Raw genomic sequence first — 18513 nt, forward strand, 5'->3', positions numbered from 1 at the left:
GCAAATGATGGAACTGGAATGAAAGAAAACAGATAGAAATAGGCTCCGATCATGTTGGAGGTAGGTGAAAAACCTAACCTAACCTAACCTAACCTAACCTAACCTAACCTAACCTAACCTAACCTAACCTAACCTAACCTAACCTAACCGAACCTAACCTAATGAATCTAATAGTCGTCGTTGCCCAGGATGTACCAAACCCAACCTAACCTAACCAAAGCAAATTTTTTTTTTTTTTTTTTTACCTGCTGGTAATGCGCCTTATGCATGGGGTCTGTCGGGCTAAAAAAAAAAAAAAAAAAAAAAAAAAAAAAAAAAAAAAAAAAAAAAAAACACGACCTACCCTCTCGGCCTTATGCGGACGCCACAGGATCGCGAAAATTTCACCGCGCCACCTCTGCTGCGTGTGCTGCGCGATGTCTTCCGCCCGCCGCAGTGGTGGCACATTGGTGTGTCTCCCTCCTTGCGATCTTGCACAGGTACTTGCCGAAGCAGCCATGCCCCGACAGTACCTGCGCTAGGTGGAAGGAGACAACACCCCATGTCCTGTCGACCCATCTTTCCAAGACGGGCCGGACTCCCGATATGGTCCAGTGGCCGGCGCTTGGCCGCTCCAGCGCCTCCAGCCATTTCCGGAAGAGAGTTTGGCGGGAGATGTCTCTCCACCGCCTTATCTCTTTCGGACAGGGCCGTTCCCTCTGGCGCGCGCCTCGGCTACCCGCTGGTAGACGTCGGCTAGCACTTCGGCATCCAGCTCCCACGGTGGGGTGCCCGCCAGTACGCAGGCCACCTCGAAGGAGGTGGTGCGGTACGCCCTCGATACCCTAACCGCCATGACCCTTTGCGGTTGCCGCAGGTGGGTCTTGTTCCGGGCGGAAAGGGCATTTACCCATATGGGTGCCCCGTACAGGGCCATCGACCGCACAACACCTGTATACAGTCGGCGGCAACTTGCCTTTGACCCGCCCATGTTTGGGAGCAGCCGGCTCAGTGCCGCTGCCGTGCCCACCAGCTTCGGAGCCAGACGCCTGAAATGATTTTTCACACCTCTCCTTCAGAAAAGTAACTTTTCCTCCCTGACGAGAGGGAGCAAAGTGCAACTTTTCTCTTCAAGGCTTTTCTAAGTGTTTTATTGCAAATGCCATGAATTTGAAGTTGATAATTGTAAAGCCACGCCATTTTCTATGCTGGTTGTTCTTTAATAATATTAAGAATTATTTTTTTCAAGTTTATTAATGCTCGGTGTGAAAAGTTGTATGAGCCACTCGGGAGCAAAATTATTTTCATCTTGGGCGCTAACACTTGAATCCCTCATTACGCTTAGGATTCTACTTAAGAATCCCTCGCTACGCTCAGGATTCTATTGTAGAATCCTTCGCTACATTCTGGATTCAATTTACGCCCTCGCCGTAAATACACCATTTTGCTCCCTTGTGACACAAATAACTATCGAAGTCTCACCGGTTGTCGAGGACGTCCTAGGTACTTCATACTCCTACCAACGCCGATGGTGACTCCGCCCACAACTATGCTAGCATTTGCTGGAGGTGCCCTCCGGGGCCCATGAAAGCAAATGGCCTAAGGCTTACGGAGGGCGACCTCTAGCCCCAGCTTACAAATTTTGTCCACAACGTGAAGTCATGATTTTGTTTACTTTTTAAGTACATTAATACGTAATGGTTTTTTATTGTATTTAAATTATTATATGAAAAATAGCAAAGTTAATCTCACTAATATTCATTATAATTGCGAAAGATTGCATTTGTTACCTACCACTTCACGTCTTAACCGCTGATCCGATTTATTTGAAATTCTATATACAGATAGTACAAGTCGCGGGGAAGGAAATAGAATCCTAGTTTTTGTCCGGAAAATTGCAGTTCCCGCGGGATAGCAATACACGGATTCTACGTGAGCGGAGTCGCGGACGACAGTTAGTTAATGAATAATTGAAACTAATATTCACGTCATCACGTTTTTACGTCATCGATATTTTAATTATAAGTAAGTTTAGACCGTATACAAAAAAATGCAATTTATTAAATGACTTCCTAAAGCGTGCATTATAAAATAACCTATTTTCCTTCTGTCCATTCATATATTGAACAGACTGTAAGTACATATATATAGAATATTCATAGTTCTGTGAATTAATTCCGTAACTACTAATGAATGAACCAAAGAAATCCAAATTCTTAATTTCAAGTCTCGGGTAGGTAATGGTAATTAACGTGGATATCTGACATTTTGTATTGAAACAAAATTACCGTCGTCTTGCAGGCCTAGGCCTGCAATGGTTTATTTTAAAGCCTATTTTAAGGAATATATAAACATACATAGCAATGTTAAGAAAAAAACATAGTGTTACAGAACATTTTATTTTATATAACGAGTACCAATACCTATAATTATAATCATTATTCAAAACCTCTTCAGTGGGTTCTCGTTCACAACACAGATGCAGCACTAATTCACTTAATATATATTTAACATTATTATTATTAGTATTAACGTTTTTTTTATTTTGTATTTTGAACTAATTTTCAAAGTCGGTGGTCGTTCCGATCGCAGCTCGCGGGAGAGCGCGGCGCGGCGGTCAGACGGGCGGCGGCGGCGGCGGCGGCGGCACGCGGCACCGCACGAGGTCGTCCAGCGAGCGCGCCCACATCGCCAGCTGGTCGCTCGGGCGCTCCAGGTGCACGGCCACCCAGCGGCGCGCCTCGCACGCGTCGCGCGGCGCGCGCAGGCGCAGGAAGCCGCGCGCGCCCACGCGCCGCACGCCGCGCGCCGCCGCCACCACGCCCGTCACGAACACGTCCTCCAGCCGCAGGAAGCGCGCCGCGCCCGCCGCCCGCGCCAGCCGCGCCGCCGCCACGCCCCCACCAGGTACGCCGGCCCGCGCACGAAGTCCGGGAACACGGCGCCCGGGAACTGCGCCGGCGGCGCGTAGTTCTTGTCCTGCGGCGCGCGCGCCGGCCGCACGCGCGACACGAGCGCGCCCCAGACGGCGCCGCGCCGCCGCCGCACGCCCGGCGCCGCCGCGAAACGCAGCAGCCGCGCCACGTTCACGAACACGTCGTCGTCGGCCTTCAGCAGGAAGGGCGCGCGCGCGCAGTACGACGCCTTCCACTCCAGCATGGACACCGACTTGAGCGTCAGGTTGGAGTACGAGTCGGCGGAGCGGCCCTCGATCAGGTCGCCGTACAGCGCGTCCTCCGCGTCGAGCGCGGCGCGCAGCCCGGCCGGCGGCGCGCCCAGCACGAAGCCGAGCGCCACGTCCCGCCGCTGCGCCGCGTGCCCCCACGTGAGCCGCACGGCCTCGCGCGCCGCCGCGTGCGCCGGCGCCGACGCCACCAGGATCAGCAGCCGCAGCCGCGCGCCGCGCGCCGGACACAGCTCCGCGTGCGCGCGCGTGAAGCCCGGCGCGTACAGCGCGCGCGTCAGCAGCGGCTCCTCGCGCGGCGCCGGCGGCCGCGGGGGCTCCGCGGGCTGCGGGGGGCCGGGCGCGGCGGCGGCGACGGGGCGCGGCGGCGCGGACGCCATCATCAGCAGCAGCGCCGACATGGCTCCCAGGACGAGCGCGCGGTCGCAGTGAGCGCTGCGCGACCACTCTACGAACTCTTGCAGACGCTTGTTTTTGAAATATATCATCACGTCGGTGACTGCGCTCCACGGTTTGGATCTGTCAACGGCAGTCAACGGTAATTTCTCTGCGGTCCGTGGGGTGGGGTCTGTCGATTTTGCTGTCAATGTGTCAAGATCATAGACAACCGCTCTGTGCCTTTTTAGTGTGAATATATAGTTTATGCCAAAGTCAAATGTTCCATCCAAAGAGTATTAGTATCCTGCGCAAGTGCGAGTCCAGCGAGACCTCTGCAAAGCCTCCGCGACGCAATCGATCAATCACATGTTTCAAAAAAGGAACGTCTCTCTGACAGGCGCGGCCGCGGCCGCGGCGAGTGACGCGTGACGTGCGAGTGCGACTGTGAAGTGTCAACTGTCAGCAGCTGTCAGGACTCCAGACACCAGCACCGGCACCACCCAGAGCTGCAGAGCCGGCACGCACGCGACGCGGGGGAGCAGCGCAGCGCGTAACACATTGTACTGTAGGTGCCGGCATGCTCGCGACCAGACACGCTCATTGCAAGCAAACATAACAAAGTTTCATAAATTACAGATGAAAATCCAAATCTCTTGTCAACATCTGAAAGAAACAAGTAATAATTTCCAAGATTGAAAAGCCAATGACTAATTATTGTCATCAATAAAATCCGTGGTGAACTGAGCGGTGGGTTATATCTGGTTGATTAGGTAAGTGAGTGTTCTGATTCAGGAAAATTACAGGTCACTGTGTAGAGTAGGTGTATAATTTAAAAGTATACAACTTTAGCGCTCGCTTAAAGCAGAAGAGCGAGCCCGCCGGCTGGCCGGGTGCGTGCAGAGCGGACACGTTCACTTTACTGCGGTAAAACCAATTGGATTATTAAAAAAGTCGCACAACTGCAAGTTGGACACGCACATTGATTGCTTCCTACCTAACGATATACTACCTACCTGTCATTGGCAAAAATAAGTGTACGTATTTTATTTACTTTTATTGTTATGAGGCCTCGCACTTCTATGAAAAACATTTTAAACACAAGATCTTATCGTTTCGGCCTTAGAAATTTCATCGTTTCATTCCAAGACATGACATTATAATTAAAATATTAATGTCGAAAGGTAGTATTTGACAGAATAATTGACCTGACACCGTTACCCATAAAAATGGTATTACCATGACAGACGAGGGTGACACTTTTTCCCGGCCCGGATAATACCGATATGGAAACAACCGACTTTGTTTTTCGTATACCTACACGCCCATAGAAGTTTAGGTCAGGTTCTAAGCGCGTGTACACAAAAAACAGGGTACCTATTATCCGGGCCGGGAAAGAGTGTCACCCGACAGAGGACAAACTGACCGACGCACGAGTGCTCACATTCATTAAATGTAATAACATTTTGAAGGAAAGAAAGAAAGAAAAAGAAAGAAAATACATTTATTCACAACACAAGACACAACAATAGTATTAAGTACAAATAGACAACACGTAGGAAAGTATGTGTCATTGCGGTTGTGAATAGGACACTGGCTCAGCATAATGCTGAAGCGTTAATAATAAACACCCCAGCGCTGATTTTCAGCCAGCACCGTTGGTGACCCTCGGACCGCTACAAAGATATACTACACAGTTTTATTACTATACATAAGACTACATAAATAGATAATTTGTAAACAATGAAACATATTATTTATTTTATGGTTTTGAAGACGATCTTGATCCGCACGAAACGTTATGTAGTTTCAGAAGGTTCTTAGTGAAAGGCCGAGAGCAGCGGCGACAGCGACGCGTAGCGCGGCAGACCCGACGCAGACATGGCGGCGCCGCTGCCGCTGCCGCCCGGCCGCTGCCGCGACCACGCCTGCCGCGCGCCGCCGGTGAGCCGCCGCCCCGCCGCCCCGCCCGACGTCGGGATAGCTGGCCGTTTTTAATTCCCAATAAGTTATCCCTGTAATCAGGACGAGTAGGCTGTTGTTTCAGGTAGCTTCTCATAATTCATAAGTTGATCAGATCAAGCAATTTGGTAGGTATTTTTGAATTCTGATTATGAAAATTGTATCATGCTCATATTTTCGCTCGTGTTGCAGAAGGGCGCGATGCCGAAGCCGCCGGTGAAGCAGCCGGTGAGTACACCCGGAAGGGGGGGGATGGTCTGGGTTGAGCGGTGCGGGACGAGGCGGGACTGACGCATGTCGTTGTTGCAGTGCGGCGTGTGTCCGCCGTGCGCCGCGGCGTGCAACGCCGACGCGCCGCCGGTGAGCAGCGGGGGCCGGGGGCGGCGGCGCGCCGGCGGTGACGCTCACGTTGTGTCGTGTCGCAGACGGAGGCGGAGCTGGAGGCGGCGCGGCTGGCGGTGCGGCTGGACCAGACGCAGGACAGCTTCAAACGCAAGATCACGGAGGTGCGGGCCGGGCGGCTCGCGCTCGCGAGGTGCGCACGCGCGGCGCCGCTCCCGAGTACCTACAGCGTTGTTGTTGGTGTCCGCAGTGCGCGATGCTGCGGGCGGAGGCTGCGCAGTGCAAGGAGGAGGCGGACCGCGAGCGCGCGGCGGCGCGGGACACGCAGGCGCGGCTGCGCGAGCTGGAGCAGCGCTTCGACGCGCTCGGCGACCACGCGCATGCGCTGCTGCGGAACAAGGAGCAGACCGTGAACAAGGTGTGTGCGGGGGGGGGGGGGGGAGGGGGGGCGCAGTGTGTGACCGTCTGTGACACGTCCGACCGTCATGCGCAGGGCCCGGCGGTGCGCGCGCTGAAGCAGTGCTACCGCGAGGCGCGCGACGAGGTGGACGAGCTGCGCGCGCTGCTGGCCGACCAGGCCGTGCAGCTGCAGGACTACCGCGCCAAGGTAACCTGACGCCTCGCCGCCGCCGCCGCCGCCTCGCGGCCACGGCGCTGCCACGCTCGCTTGGCGGTGCCGCGGTGCGGTATCGGTGCAGTAGGTAAACAACGCCCAGTATTTTTGTTACCGAGCGCACTATCGTCGTATCCTAACAGTAACAGTTGCCTACAGAATGAACATTGTGACTTATTATTTATTATTATACTTTCATTTTCAACTTATTATACTCAGCGGCACAAAATGTATCCCACTCTACATACAAAATTACCTATAAGTACTGCATACATTTGAGGGCCAGATTTTTGCCGCTCAGTAGGTATATTAAAATAGTGATAATTATATCGTTTTACTGTGTCTTTAAACAGTATTAGGTACGTACAAAAAAGCCCGCTGAGCAGTTATGGCCGTATTCTACGAAATTGTAAGATCATATTCTATGAAAAAGTTAAGGTCATAAATGCACTTATGTCCTTAAATTTTATTCTTCTCATAAATTAGTGCGATAGCAAGGCAAAAGGAACGGCTTTCAGTTGCACAGCCGACTGCCCATTCGCGGAACGATCACTTTTACACGGTGCTAGATTTTTTTGAAACACAAAAAGCGTCTTCTGAAGTTTTTTTGCAATTACGCAACTGTTCTTAGGATACGACGATATTGGAATGCTGGCGCGTGCTGCGCGTGCGCGGCGCGGTGTATGCGCGGCGTATTACCGCGTCGCGATGCCGCCAGCCAGTAAATGCCTCATAAATATAAATGCCTGCAAGCTGCACGCCGAACGCTTACAGCGTCTGATTTCGTCACCAAAATGGTGGCAGAAAGAGCCAAATATATTACTTTAGTCGCTGAAGTGGAAAAATATCCACTTTTATCCCATGACGATTTACGCACGAAAATAGCATTCGCCATCTTGGATAACAATAATGTCAGATTTGAGTTCAGCGTTGGCATAGCTGTAGGACCCGACGACACTCATAATAATTTTCGGTGCCAATAACGCCAAAAAAATGATGGCAATCCACATCTCGGGTCTCTGATTGAACCGAATTTATTCAAACCTGCTCATTTAACTAGAGTTCAAGTTAGAACGTGCTGCCAGGTCTCTACGTAGTTGTAAGTATCTAATATACGAAGCAAGACTCGCTACGCGAGGCAGCTCCCACCCATCACAACGAAAATCGACCACTCATTTCAAACACGAGTTTTCGGAAAATCGCTAAGCTCACTACTCGTTGAGCAATATGAGTTTTATGTTGTGATTATCAGTCTGAGCATTAAAATATGTAAGCTCGAGGATTGGAGTTCTGATTAATGACACAAGCGAGCAGCAGGTAGCAGGCAGGAGGCAGTGAGCAGTGAGCAGTGAGCAGTGAGCAGTGAGCAGCGAGCGGGCGCGTGTTGCAGCACGGGGCGGCGGCGGCGGCGGCCGAGGAGCAGAAGAAGCAGCTGGCCGCGCTCGACACAGACAACACGCGCATCGCCGACCAGATCAACCTCGAGGTGCATCGCGTCAAGGTGCGCCGCACACACGCACACAAACACAACATGCATACGCGTGTACTGTAACGTATGTTCGCTCGCATAGATCGCTTTGTAGTTCGAGCCGAGCACACACATTCTCCCAGTACCTACCTATTGTAAATTCTGTGATCGCAAGCTTAGGTATCAAAACCGATTCCTACCCTCCTCGTCCTCGCTTCGGGTCCACGAGATTAGCGTGCGGCATTCGTGGTACGAGTACCTACACGTAGACACGTAGTTAAAGTAGACCAGCCACCGCGTGCACTCAGACCTCTCCTATACGTCTGTAAGTGTAGAATTTGCACCGTTGGTCGAATCGCTTCTGGTCAAATGACTTTAGGCCAAAAATATATTTTTCACACCACTTTCAGAAAAGTAACATTTCCTCCCTGACGAGAGGCAGAAAAGTGCAACTTTACTGTTCAAGGCTTTTCTAAGTGTTTTAATGCAAATGCCGATTTTTGAAGTTGATAATTGTAAAGCCTCGCTATTGTCTATGCTGGTTGTTCTTTAATAATATTTAGTTTTTTTTTCAAGTTTCTTAATGGTCGGTGTGAAAAGTTGTATGAGCCACTTGGGAGCAAAATTATTTTCATCTTGGGCGTTAACTCTTGAATCCCTCACAACGCTAAGAATTCTACTTTAGAATCCCTCGCTATGCTCAGGATTTTATTGTACACATTACTGCTACATTCTGGATTCAATGCACGCCCTCGCCGTAAATACACCATTTTGCTAACTTGTGACACAAATAACTATTATCGCGCAGGTCATAAATAGTAACATTCTGAGAGGAGGCCTGTGCCCAGCAGTGGGACGTATATAGGCTGGGATTATTATTATTATTATTATTAGTTTCTTAGATAAATCAAGCTAATAACGACGCACGTGATCAGTGAATGTGAAAAAATGCTCATGCGTCCATATTGCATGACACAGCGATGAGTCTTTGGATGTGCCCGGTGCCGTGCGCCGCGCAACGCACACGTTGTCGTCAAGTCAGTAGCGTCTGCAGATGAAAAACATGTGTTGCATGCGTGTCAAACGAAGCAAAATAATAATAGGCCATTTGCCCAATAATGAATGGGATTAGCGGCTTAGGTGTATGTAGTTTAAGGTATTATGTATAGATGTGGCTTTATTGGACTAAATAAGTGTAAATATTGCATAACCAAGGCTACACTCGCGGTCAAATAATATGAGTTAATAACAAAATCTTCCGTATCTTGCAAATTAAGAATGCTAATATTAATAGTGTAAGAGCTAACTCTACACATTAAAGATAAATATGGATTGATTTCGTTCAACGAATCTTTAAGCCTCACTTGTGAAAAGTTGTAATTTTACAGATGTGGCTTTATTTCAATCGAGGGTATGAATTATGAATGCGGCACGCGGCACGCTAAACTTGAGTGGGCACTCATGTCGTACGCTGAAGCCGAGTTTAGACTTGCAAGAAAAATCGTGCTAGTCGCATTACATCGTGGCGCTCGATCGACCACTACAAACTCGTTGGCTTTACGACCTCGCAATGTCATGCAACTTGCAAGTCTAAACTCGGCATCAGATCAGCCGTTCAATTTGAAAGTACACGCGTACAAGGCGCGGTGCGATGCCACAGGTGAAGTTCCAAGAGCGGCTGGCGGAGCTGGCGCCGCTGCCGCAGCTGCTGTCGGCGACGCAGCGCCGTCTGGACGCCGCGCAGCACGCCGCCGCGCTCGCCGACCACAGCGCCGCGCATCTCGGCGCCGAGCTGGAGGTGGCGCGCGAGAAGGTGGGTCGCTGACGGCTGACGGCCGACCGCCGACGGCCGACCGGGCCGGACTGACGCGCGTTCGCTGCAGGTCCAGATGGCGCTGAACATGTCGAGCGGGCAGCCGGCGGCGGCGCCGCAGGAGCGCAACGACGACAAGCTGCTGGCCGTGCTGCAGGCGCGCGTCACGCAGCTCACCGAGCTGAACGCCACGCTCAAGGGAGAGGTGGAGCGCCAGAAGTGAGTGTTGTGTGTGGGGGGGGCGGCTCCCAGCGGCCTACACTCACCGGCACCACCGCCACGGCGCGCGTGTTGCAGGGCCGGCGCGCTGCGGCTGGAGGAGGCGGTGGCGGCCTGCACGCGGCGGCTGCAGGAGAAGATGCACGAGTGCGCGGCGCTGGGCGGCGAGCTGGAGCTGGCCAGGGAGGACGCCGGCCGCGCCGTGCGCCGCGCCGACCAACACGCCGACACGCTGCAAAAGTCAGTACCTACGCTAGCTAGGAGCTAGGAGCCGCCTTGTGGTTACTGGACGCCTGTTCAAAAGTAATATGACCAGCGCTAAGTGCTTTACCTGTACCTGTACCTACACGCGATGTGCACCCGCGCCAGTTAGCGTGGGTCGTGCTCGTGATACGTTCCACTGGTGCTTTTCATAAATGAGCTGGCTACGATTTCAATGGGTCCCGACTGTTGAACCTTAAATGCGCTTCTTGGGACACACGCACACAGCACACATACACACATAGTATAAACGTTAGTTTTACTTTTTTGCCGGTTGTTTTGTGTCAATTTTGTAATTTTTTATTATTATTATTATTATTATTTTTCCTGCATGTTGTCGCTTAATTCTAAAGCTATACAAATCTGTTATTCGCACTCGCAGACGTCCAAGATACAGGCTCAGCCTAGTTTGGAGTCTGATAGATATGTTCTGTATTGTATTAAATATGTTCTGTTAATAAAAATATTTGTATTTGTATTTGTATTTGTATTCTAGATTACTAGACTTATTTTTTCCTTTTAGTTTTTAAGGCAGTCGGGTTTTTTGATTTTTTAATTATACCTACTTTTTTGATATTTCTGTGAAAATAGTAGATTAAAAGTATTATAACCCATATATTTAGAATGGGCTAATTATTAGCTTTCATTTGATTCCCATAATTATTGTTACAATACAAAATACTTTTTTTATTCCTTCGCCATTTTTTTTTCGCAGACGCCATATTGCAATATTATATACCTTAAGTCACTCCGACAGTTATGACGAATCCAATGATACCTCATATGTTACAATCCATCCGGCCGTGGCTGCAGCGAGGACCAAAGAAATGGACATACATACCCACATACATACATACATACTTACATACATACGCTCGAAAAACAGAACCCTCCTTCGGGCAGTCGGGTAAAAAAAAAGTTCAGAATCGGCGCTGCACTCTCGCATCTCGCTGCACGGTTCGTATGTACAGTGTGGACGTGAAGCGGAGTGGCGCGGTGCTGACGCGTGTCGCGTGTTGTCGCGTCGTGTGTTGACGTGTCGCGTGTTGACGCGTCGCGTGTCGTGTGTGCAGGTGCATGCAGACGACGGTGGCGGAGATGCAGCGGCAGCTGGCGCTCACCAACAAGCAGCTGGAGACCGCCGAGAGGGACCGCGAGTCGGTGAGTGCCCGCGCGCCGCGCCCGCGGCCCGCGCCCTTAGCGGCCCGATGTCCTCGTTTTTAGGGTTCCGGAGCCAAAATGGCAAAAACGGAACCCTTATAGTTTCGCCATGTCTGTCTGTCTGTCCGTCGTCCGCGGCTTTGCTCAGGGACTATCAATGCTAGAAAGCTGTAATTTTGCACGCATATAATATGTAAACTATGCTGACAAAATGGTACGATAAAAAATAAAAAATTTTTTTTAGGGTCCTCCCATAGACGTTAAGTGGGGGTGATTCTTTTTTCTCATCCAACCCTATAATGTGGAGTATCGTTGGATAGGTCTTTTAAAACCATTAGGAGTTTGCTGAGACGATTTTTCGATTCAGTGATTTTTTGCGAAATATTCAACTTCAAAGTGCAAATTTTCATTAAAATAGAGCGTCCCCCCCCCCTCTAAAATCTAAACCGGTGGGTGGAAAAACTTGAAAAAATTCAAGATGATAGTAAGTATATCAAACTCTCAAGGAAAACTATAACGGTTACGTGTCTTATCAATAAATAATAAAAAAAATGAAAAAAAAAGTATGCTTGAGAATTATTAGTAGTTTATGAGTAAATAGCAGCCTACGGTATAAAATATACCTAAACTTGGAAGATTCCGTATAAAATACGAAATCCTTAGAAAAATATTACTTAATTTTTTCGTAAATGGCTACGGAACCCTATTTTGGGCGTGTCCGACATGCTCTTGGCCGGTTTTTCGTTCGTAATAGTGTCCAAAGGTACTGCTACACATGCTAATAAACATGCTTATAAGCATGCTAGGACATATCTGCAGTAACTACCTGTACCAATGCCACTGAAAAAGCATGCTTAATAGCACGTCCCTGTGCACAGATGCTAGGAGGTGGCATTTGCTCAATAGCAGCATGCTTTTGTGCTAGTAACTAACATGTGTAACAGTACCTTAAGAGCAGTTGCCTAATCGCAAAACACTTACTTTTGGGGACGCTTTGTGTGTTTAAAAAATAATAAAAATCTAGCATAATGATAACATGATAACCATGGCCGCATGGTAAAAGTAGTGCCACGAGAGTTGAAGTGAATGATTACACACACAGCTACAATTAATATGTCGTATCATGACAGCAGGATTTTGACATTTTAGTACTCATTTATTTCATTCATTCTCCTTTTGTAGCTGTGTGTATACCTAATCAAATCAATGATCATTCACTTCAACCAGGTATAATTTATCAAAGACTTCAACCCTCGTGGAACTACCTTTATCTAGTGACGGTCTACGTGCATAAATATCATATGAAGAACGAAGAATATTGTGACCACAGCTTTTTCATAAAATAATATATTATTTACAATTGCATAGAATACGGCCACAAACTGCTCCGCGGTCCTCACTATTCCCGCCATTTTACGGCAAGCTACTCTGCCTTCCGTGATTGGTGTTCATTCGGCCAATCATGGGAGGCAGCCAGTGAGATGACAGCTAGTGTTGTCAGTTAAAATAATGGGTATTGATACAAAAAATGTCGCCATTTCGATAAACTTAATCTGATTACAGTACCATTTCCGTCATGAAAAATGGTCCACTGCACACACAATCTTATTTTATGCCAAAAACTAAGCAAGCACTGCTTGTTTGTCTTAAAACATTAATTACTTTTACTCCCTAGGGACTTACTCCCACCTCGTAAGGCTATATTGACCTACTTCTAGAGCATGAGAAGTGAAAACGGATTTTATTTTTTAAACTTCATATCAAGGGCGATTTATACATAGACGGTCGAACGGCTCGACACCGAACATGTTATTTAATACGTACTCGTAAACACGTGGTCGACGTCGAGTCGCTTCATTGTTTCCAAAGCTCATTTACGAGTATGGCGAGGTTTTGAAATCGGGATTAGTTTGAAGAGCTCGCTCGCACTGAGCCGGAGTTGGAAATGAGGAAGTAAAATAGTGGGGAGTACAGCGCGTGGCGCGGTGTGGCGTGTTTGTTGCAGACGAAGAGCCGCATGGAGTGCCAGCTGGCGCGGCTGCGTGGCGCTGTGGAGCGCGCCGACCTGCGCGTCGTGGCGCTCACGGCGCAGGCCGCCGCCATCCGCGCCGGAGACGGCGGCAGCAGCGACGGCCTCGCCGACCAGCCCGAGTGCCTCTGCCAGAACTACTTCGAGACCTAGCTCCCCCCTCCCGCTCCCCCTGGCGGACTCCGATTAAAACACAAAAAAAAAGGAAATGTTAACTCGAGTCGTTGATCCTGTCAATCGATGACGCGATAAAAAAAATGAAAACTAGCAATGACGATTAGTTTGTAAATCGGGTCCGCCGGAACTATACGTGTGCGCTGCGCTAGTGAGGGTTCCCGTATACTTCGTTTTTTTAGCATTACAAAGAAAGTAAGCGATCTTGACGCGTATATTTATTGAAAAACACTTTTGAAAAATAAGTCACAGCAAATAGTAACAATTAGCAAAGAAGTACATGATCATTTACATGCTATTGGTATCAAAAGTAATAGTAACTCATTTTTCAAAAACGTTTTTCAATAAAGACTCGTCAAGATTGCTTACCCTTCTTCTAATGCAATATAAAACGAAGTATAATATGGCGCTACTATCGTGAGGTCCATTTGTCAATTTTGACATCTGCGTCACGTTTATGGTTGGTATTGGAGCTAACCGCACGCAGCACTGTACCTAAGGTCAAACGGACCTCACGTCACGACACTAACGCTGACGCCGTCTTGTAACATTATTTAACTTGTCAAGAAAATTCCTCATTAAAAATTAAAACTTTTAATTCCGATACAAATTCGTTGTGATGTGACCATAATTGTAACCATTTTGAAAACTAGGTAATCAAATAAATATTGTATTGAAGCCATTACGAGTATATACATTAAATTACTTGACATCGGGTTTTTGTTTATATCTTGCACCTTTAAGATTTTTTTATAAAAATACGCGGACGTGTGAAATAAAAAGAGTTTGAAAAATATATTAATTTTATTTCTAAAAAATAGAGAGCTTAGAGGTACATAATTTACAGTAAAGTTTAGGTAACACTAGTATTACATTGATTTGAGACCTTTTTTGAGACTAGTAGGAATATGATTTTCTGATTTTGTGACAAATAAAAGTATTAAAGATTGTACAAAAATAGTCGGTAAAGTTAACTCTTAGGTATACCTAGTGTCGATTTGATCGGTGTCGGCGTCCACGAGCACGGCCGAAGCTATGTATCTTGAGTGGTGCGGCGGGCGCCAGCGCGCGGCCGGCCGTGCAGAGGGACGCGCGCGCGGGCGCTAGTCGCGGTCGCGCTGCGCGAGCGCGGCGCAAGCGGCGTCATTGGCAGCGCCGAGCGCCAGCGTGCGGCCGGCCGTGGTCACGGACGAGACCCGGTGGCGCCGCACGCGCCACGCGCGCGCGCCCTGCTCCGACTCGAGCGTCACGTTGTGGGTGTAGCCGTGGTCGGGCAGGGCCGCGTGCACGCAGAGCTGCGGCGCGTCGTAGAAGTCGAGCGCGGCGTCCAGGAGCAGCGCGGGCGGGGGCGCGGCGTGCGCGTGCGCGTGCGCGAGCAGGCGGCCCCACGCCGTGCGCACGCGCAGCGCCCGCCGCGCCGCGCCCGCGCCCCGCAGCGCCAGCCCGCCGCGCGCCGACCGGCCCCACAGCGACACCACCGCCTGACACACGACCGACATTGTTCTACAGGCACGAAAGTAAGCGATAGATGAACGACTTCGGGTTCATCTATCGCACTTTTGGCCGAGACTAAATAAAAAATATCTATCACGAAACAAATAATAAGAATCTGATCACTGCGTTTGACACTCTTTACCGGCCCGGATAATACCGACATGGAAATACCGACCCGATTTTTCTTGTGCACGTCTACGAATAAATAATTAGTCAGGAAGCGTAACTCAGAACAAATTCCACACCACACAAAAAGAGGCCATACCTAAAACCAAAACGACTTATGAATCAAATACGAATCAATTTCAAGGTTGCAAATAGACGTGCTAGTTGATTGGTTAAAATTCAAAAAACAAAGCAGGAATTGGTTAAATTGGCTCGCGTGATGCAACGTCAGATGGCGTTCAGACGGATCTCGCGTCATATATTGATAATGACTGCTTGTTTTTTTTTAAGCGACTTAAAGGAAAAGGAGGAGGTTATCAATTCGGTTGTATTTTTTTTTTGCTGTTGCCTCAGAACTCCGTCATTTATGAACAGATTTGAGAAAAATATTTTTTTTTCGTTCGTATAGGAATACCTTTAATTAAGTCCCATTGGCACAAAATCAGGATCTGATGATTGGATCCTAAGGAAATCGAAGGAACTCTTCAAATATTCTAGGGACACCTATGGTAATTTGGATATATTTAGTAGTGACTCGTGCATTGGCTCTTGAACAACATCATTTGATGAAGTGTAACTAATGATAAAGACAAGTGAAAACCACAGTTGACCACCGAAATTAGGTACTACACAATAACAAGTATTTCACGAGTTTAATTTCAATTCTTTAGCGCAGTTGCTAAGCAATTCATGCTTCTCGTAATGCATATGGTGAAATGGAACGGGTGGTGAAGCACCAGGACTCTTGAATAATGATCGCTTCTGCATCGGAAAAAGCAATCTTTTGGAAAAGGTGAATCGTAAAAAATATAAAGACTGTTTGTACCTATTGTTTGGGCGATACAGGAAAGAAGAAAGTATGTGGCGTTATCTGGGAAAAGGTACCTTGTTGTCGGTATTGAGTTATTGATATCCCCATAATCTAAATACATTTAGCTATCAAACCATGTAAGAAACATGCATGTAGGTTTATTAGATATTTAAAAAAAAATGTTGAACCTCAAAAGCCAGAAAAGGTGATTATGAGAAAATTTAATTCAAACTTATACACCCAATAAAAGTATGTTGTTGTTGGAAGTTACAGAGACAACATGCTATCTGAGGAGTAGATTGTACGGGCTTTCATGTTTCAAGAACAATTTTGTAATTGGATAACTGATTTCCTATAGTTTACATTGCCAAAGTGCATAAAGTAAAAAAAAAAGGTTGATGGATTTTTTACTTAATTTTCTATTCATAGTATATTTCCATTGGATGTTATCGAAGGAAAAATATTAAATTGAAAATACAAACTGAAATAAAGATGCACAGAAAAAACAGAAAAATAAGACCATCACTGGGAATCGAACCCAGGTCCTCGGTAATCCGTACCGCGTGCTATACCGCTACACCACTGATGGTCAATCAAACTAACACGCAGTTACATATGACTTGTTATTTGTTCGTATGTGCACGCCTATAGAAACTCATGCCATTTTGACACGACTTAGTATGGGCGTTTGTTTACACGAATAATTGGGTCGTTATTTCCATCTCGGTATTATCCGGGCCGGTAAATAGTGTCACCCGTTTGCCCCTCCCGCCAATTCTAGTTTTTATTTTGTGTCAATTTTTTTTTAATCGAGCCCGTTCGTAGTGGCCAGTACCTACGCAACCACATATTTAAACAGTCAAACCGTCATCCTCGTCGTGGCCGACCTCCTGCGGTGCTGTGGTTTTTTATACTTGAAATAATTAAAGCATTTTGTGCATATTATGCGTTTAAGTAAAAAAACACCTCATAGTCATGAATGAGGCATTCTCATTGGTCAATTTAATTTCACATGCAGCAAACGATTACACTTTTGTCTTTGATTGGCCCGATTGTCGTTTCAGCACGCCAGGAATGAAATTCAGAAATTATATTCTAAAAAGTCGTATCATATTATGAATAATATATTGATACGACCTGTTTTCGTTATGTGTTACATTGTTGTCGTGTTTGCGAGCCATAAATGAGTCAGCTGTTAAATGTACATATATTGGCAGTTTTGGGTACTGGATTTAGGTTATCTGTGGTCACATTTTCGAGCAGTCGTCAAAACGTAATTTTTAAACATTTCAATTCAATTTAAAAGGGAAAAACGCCTCAACACATTTTTAGATGCCATTGACATAATCTAAATGAGGGTCGAGCGGAAGCAGCGTCTCGGTTACCTGAGCGTCCAGTTTGAGCGCCAGGACGGTCTCTGCGCTGGAGTGCACCAGCAGGCCGGCGGACAGCGCGCGCGCGGCGACCGCAGCTCGGGGCACCAGCGCGCGCAGCACGCCCGTCGCCGTGCTGCCCGTGCCCGCCCACACGTGCCCCAGCAGCTCCGTCTGTACACACACACACACACACTCGTACAATCTTTTCCAAAAAGCACACGGAGATCATGCTCAGAGATTATGAGACAACAAGGGAGTCCGAACATTACTTATTAAACGCTTTCATGAAAATAATGTGTTTTCGTTGTGAACGACATAAACGACGGGGCTCGATCCTCCGCGACGCGACCCGGGCACCGACCTGCGACTCGAACAGCACCAGGTCTGGGCGGCGCACCCCGGCCACGGTCAGCGCGATGCCGGCGGACGCGTCCTCGGGCTCCGGCGCGGGCGCGGGCGCGGCGCCGGGCTCGTCCTCGGGCTCGCGCGCGGCGGGGGCGGCGCGGGCGCGCTCGGCGCCAGCGACTCCAGCCCGCGCGCCCAGATCTCCACCTGCAACACGGACACTACGTTACGAGTATTGCCCTATCACTATAAACAACGCTCTTGACACCAACTTGAAAATAATAACATCTGCCACTCGTTTCGCCTCCAAATCTACTTCTTTGACAGCGGTGGAGCGGAGTCGTTGCGCGGCCGGGACGCCGGGTCGCCTGGTCGCCTGGTCGCCTGGTCGCCTGGCGGCACACGCAGTGATGAAAAATAACGCTCACCGCGCCGATGCGGGCCGGCGTCCAGAGCCAGTTTCTCGGCCTCAAAGCGGGGTGTCATGCTGTATACGCGCGTCCAGCGATGACGGCGTACGAGTGCGGGCACTAGCGGACTGACCGTGAGCAGCGGGCGGCCGGCCAGGCGCAGGTCGACGACCCCGCGCCGCAGCACCCCGCGCTCCGCCAGCTGCGACGAGTGCAGCCGCAGCGCGCCCAGCGCCCGCGACACCACCGACGACGTGCCTGCGCGCACCGGCATGTATTAAGTACGTGTCTCTGTCATAGTTAATTAGTTATGAAGAGCCGTAAACGGTAGG

General features: G+C 48.7%; 2 protein-coding genes across 5 annotated transcripts; one reads left to right on the plus strand and one right to left on the minus strand.

The window, feature by feature from the left end:
• Positions 1–2596: 2596 nt before the first annotated feature.
• Positions 2597–3651, minus strand: LOC141441170 (beta-1,3-galactosyltransferase 4-like). The gene is given in 2 exon segments (XM_074105849.1): positions 2597–2874; positions 2877–3651. Coding segments are annotated over 2 exon segments (1053 nt in total).
• Positions 3652–3898: 247 nt separating this feature from the next.
• LOC141440840 (outer dense fiber protein 2-like) lies at positions 3899–14265 on the plus strand. Of its 4 annotated transcripts, none has more exons than XM_074105403.1 (15): positions 3899–4106; positions 4178–4311; positions 4391–4575; positions 5346–5482; positions 5693–5728; positions 5810–5860; positions 5926–6006; positions 6093–6260; positions 6336–6449; positions 7846–7956; positions 9584–9736; positions 9807–9955; positions 10034–10195; positions 11290–11377; positions 13383–14265. In XM_074105403.1, the coding sequence occupies exons 4-15, from the start codon at positions 5420–5422 to the stop codon at positions 13557–13559; spliced, it is 1353 nt and encodes a 450-aa protein (XP_073961504.1). In that variant the 5' UTR covers positions 3899–4106; positions 4178–4311; positions 4391–4575; positions 5346–5419; the 3' UTR covers positions 13560–14265. The 4 variants fall into 4 exon arrangements, with proteins under 4 accessions (XP_073961504.1, XP_073961505.1, XP_073961507.1 ...); XM_074105404.1 differs by having other exon boundaries at positions 4407–4575; XM_074105406.1 differs by lacking the exon at positions 4391–4575.
• The last annotated feature ends 4248 nt before the right edge of the window (positions 14266–18513 follow it).

The sequence above is a fragment of the Choristoneura fumiferana genome, chromosome 23, assembly GCF_025370935.1.
Source record: "Choristoneura fumiferana chromosome 23, NRCan_CFum_1, whole genome shotgun sequence".
NCBI lineage: Eukaryota > Metazoa > Arthropoda > Insecta > Lepidoptera > Tortricidae > Choristoneura > Choristoneura fumiferana.

Excerpts from the sequence above, each read along its gene's own strand:
- LOC141440840 (XM_074105403.1), top strand. The coding sequence starts at position 5,420 with ATGGCGGCGCCGCTGCCGCTGCCGCCCGGCCGCTGCCGCGACCACGCC. Across the intron at positions 6,007-6,092 it reads TCAAACGCAAGATCACGGAG|TGCGCGATGCTGCGGGCGGA; the intron begins GTGCGGGCCGGG and ends TGGTGTCCGCAG. Across the intron at positions 6,261-6,335 it reads AGGAGCAGACCGTGAACAAG|GGCCCGGCGGTGCGCGCGCT; the intron begins GTGTGTGCGGGG and ends CGTCATGCGCAG.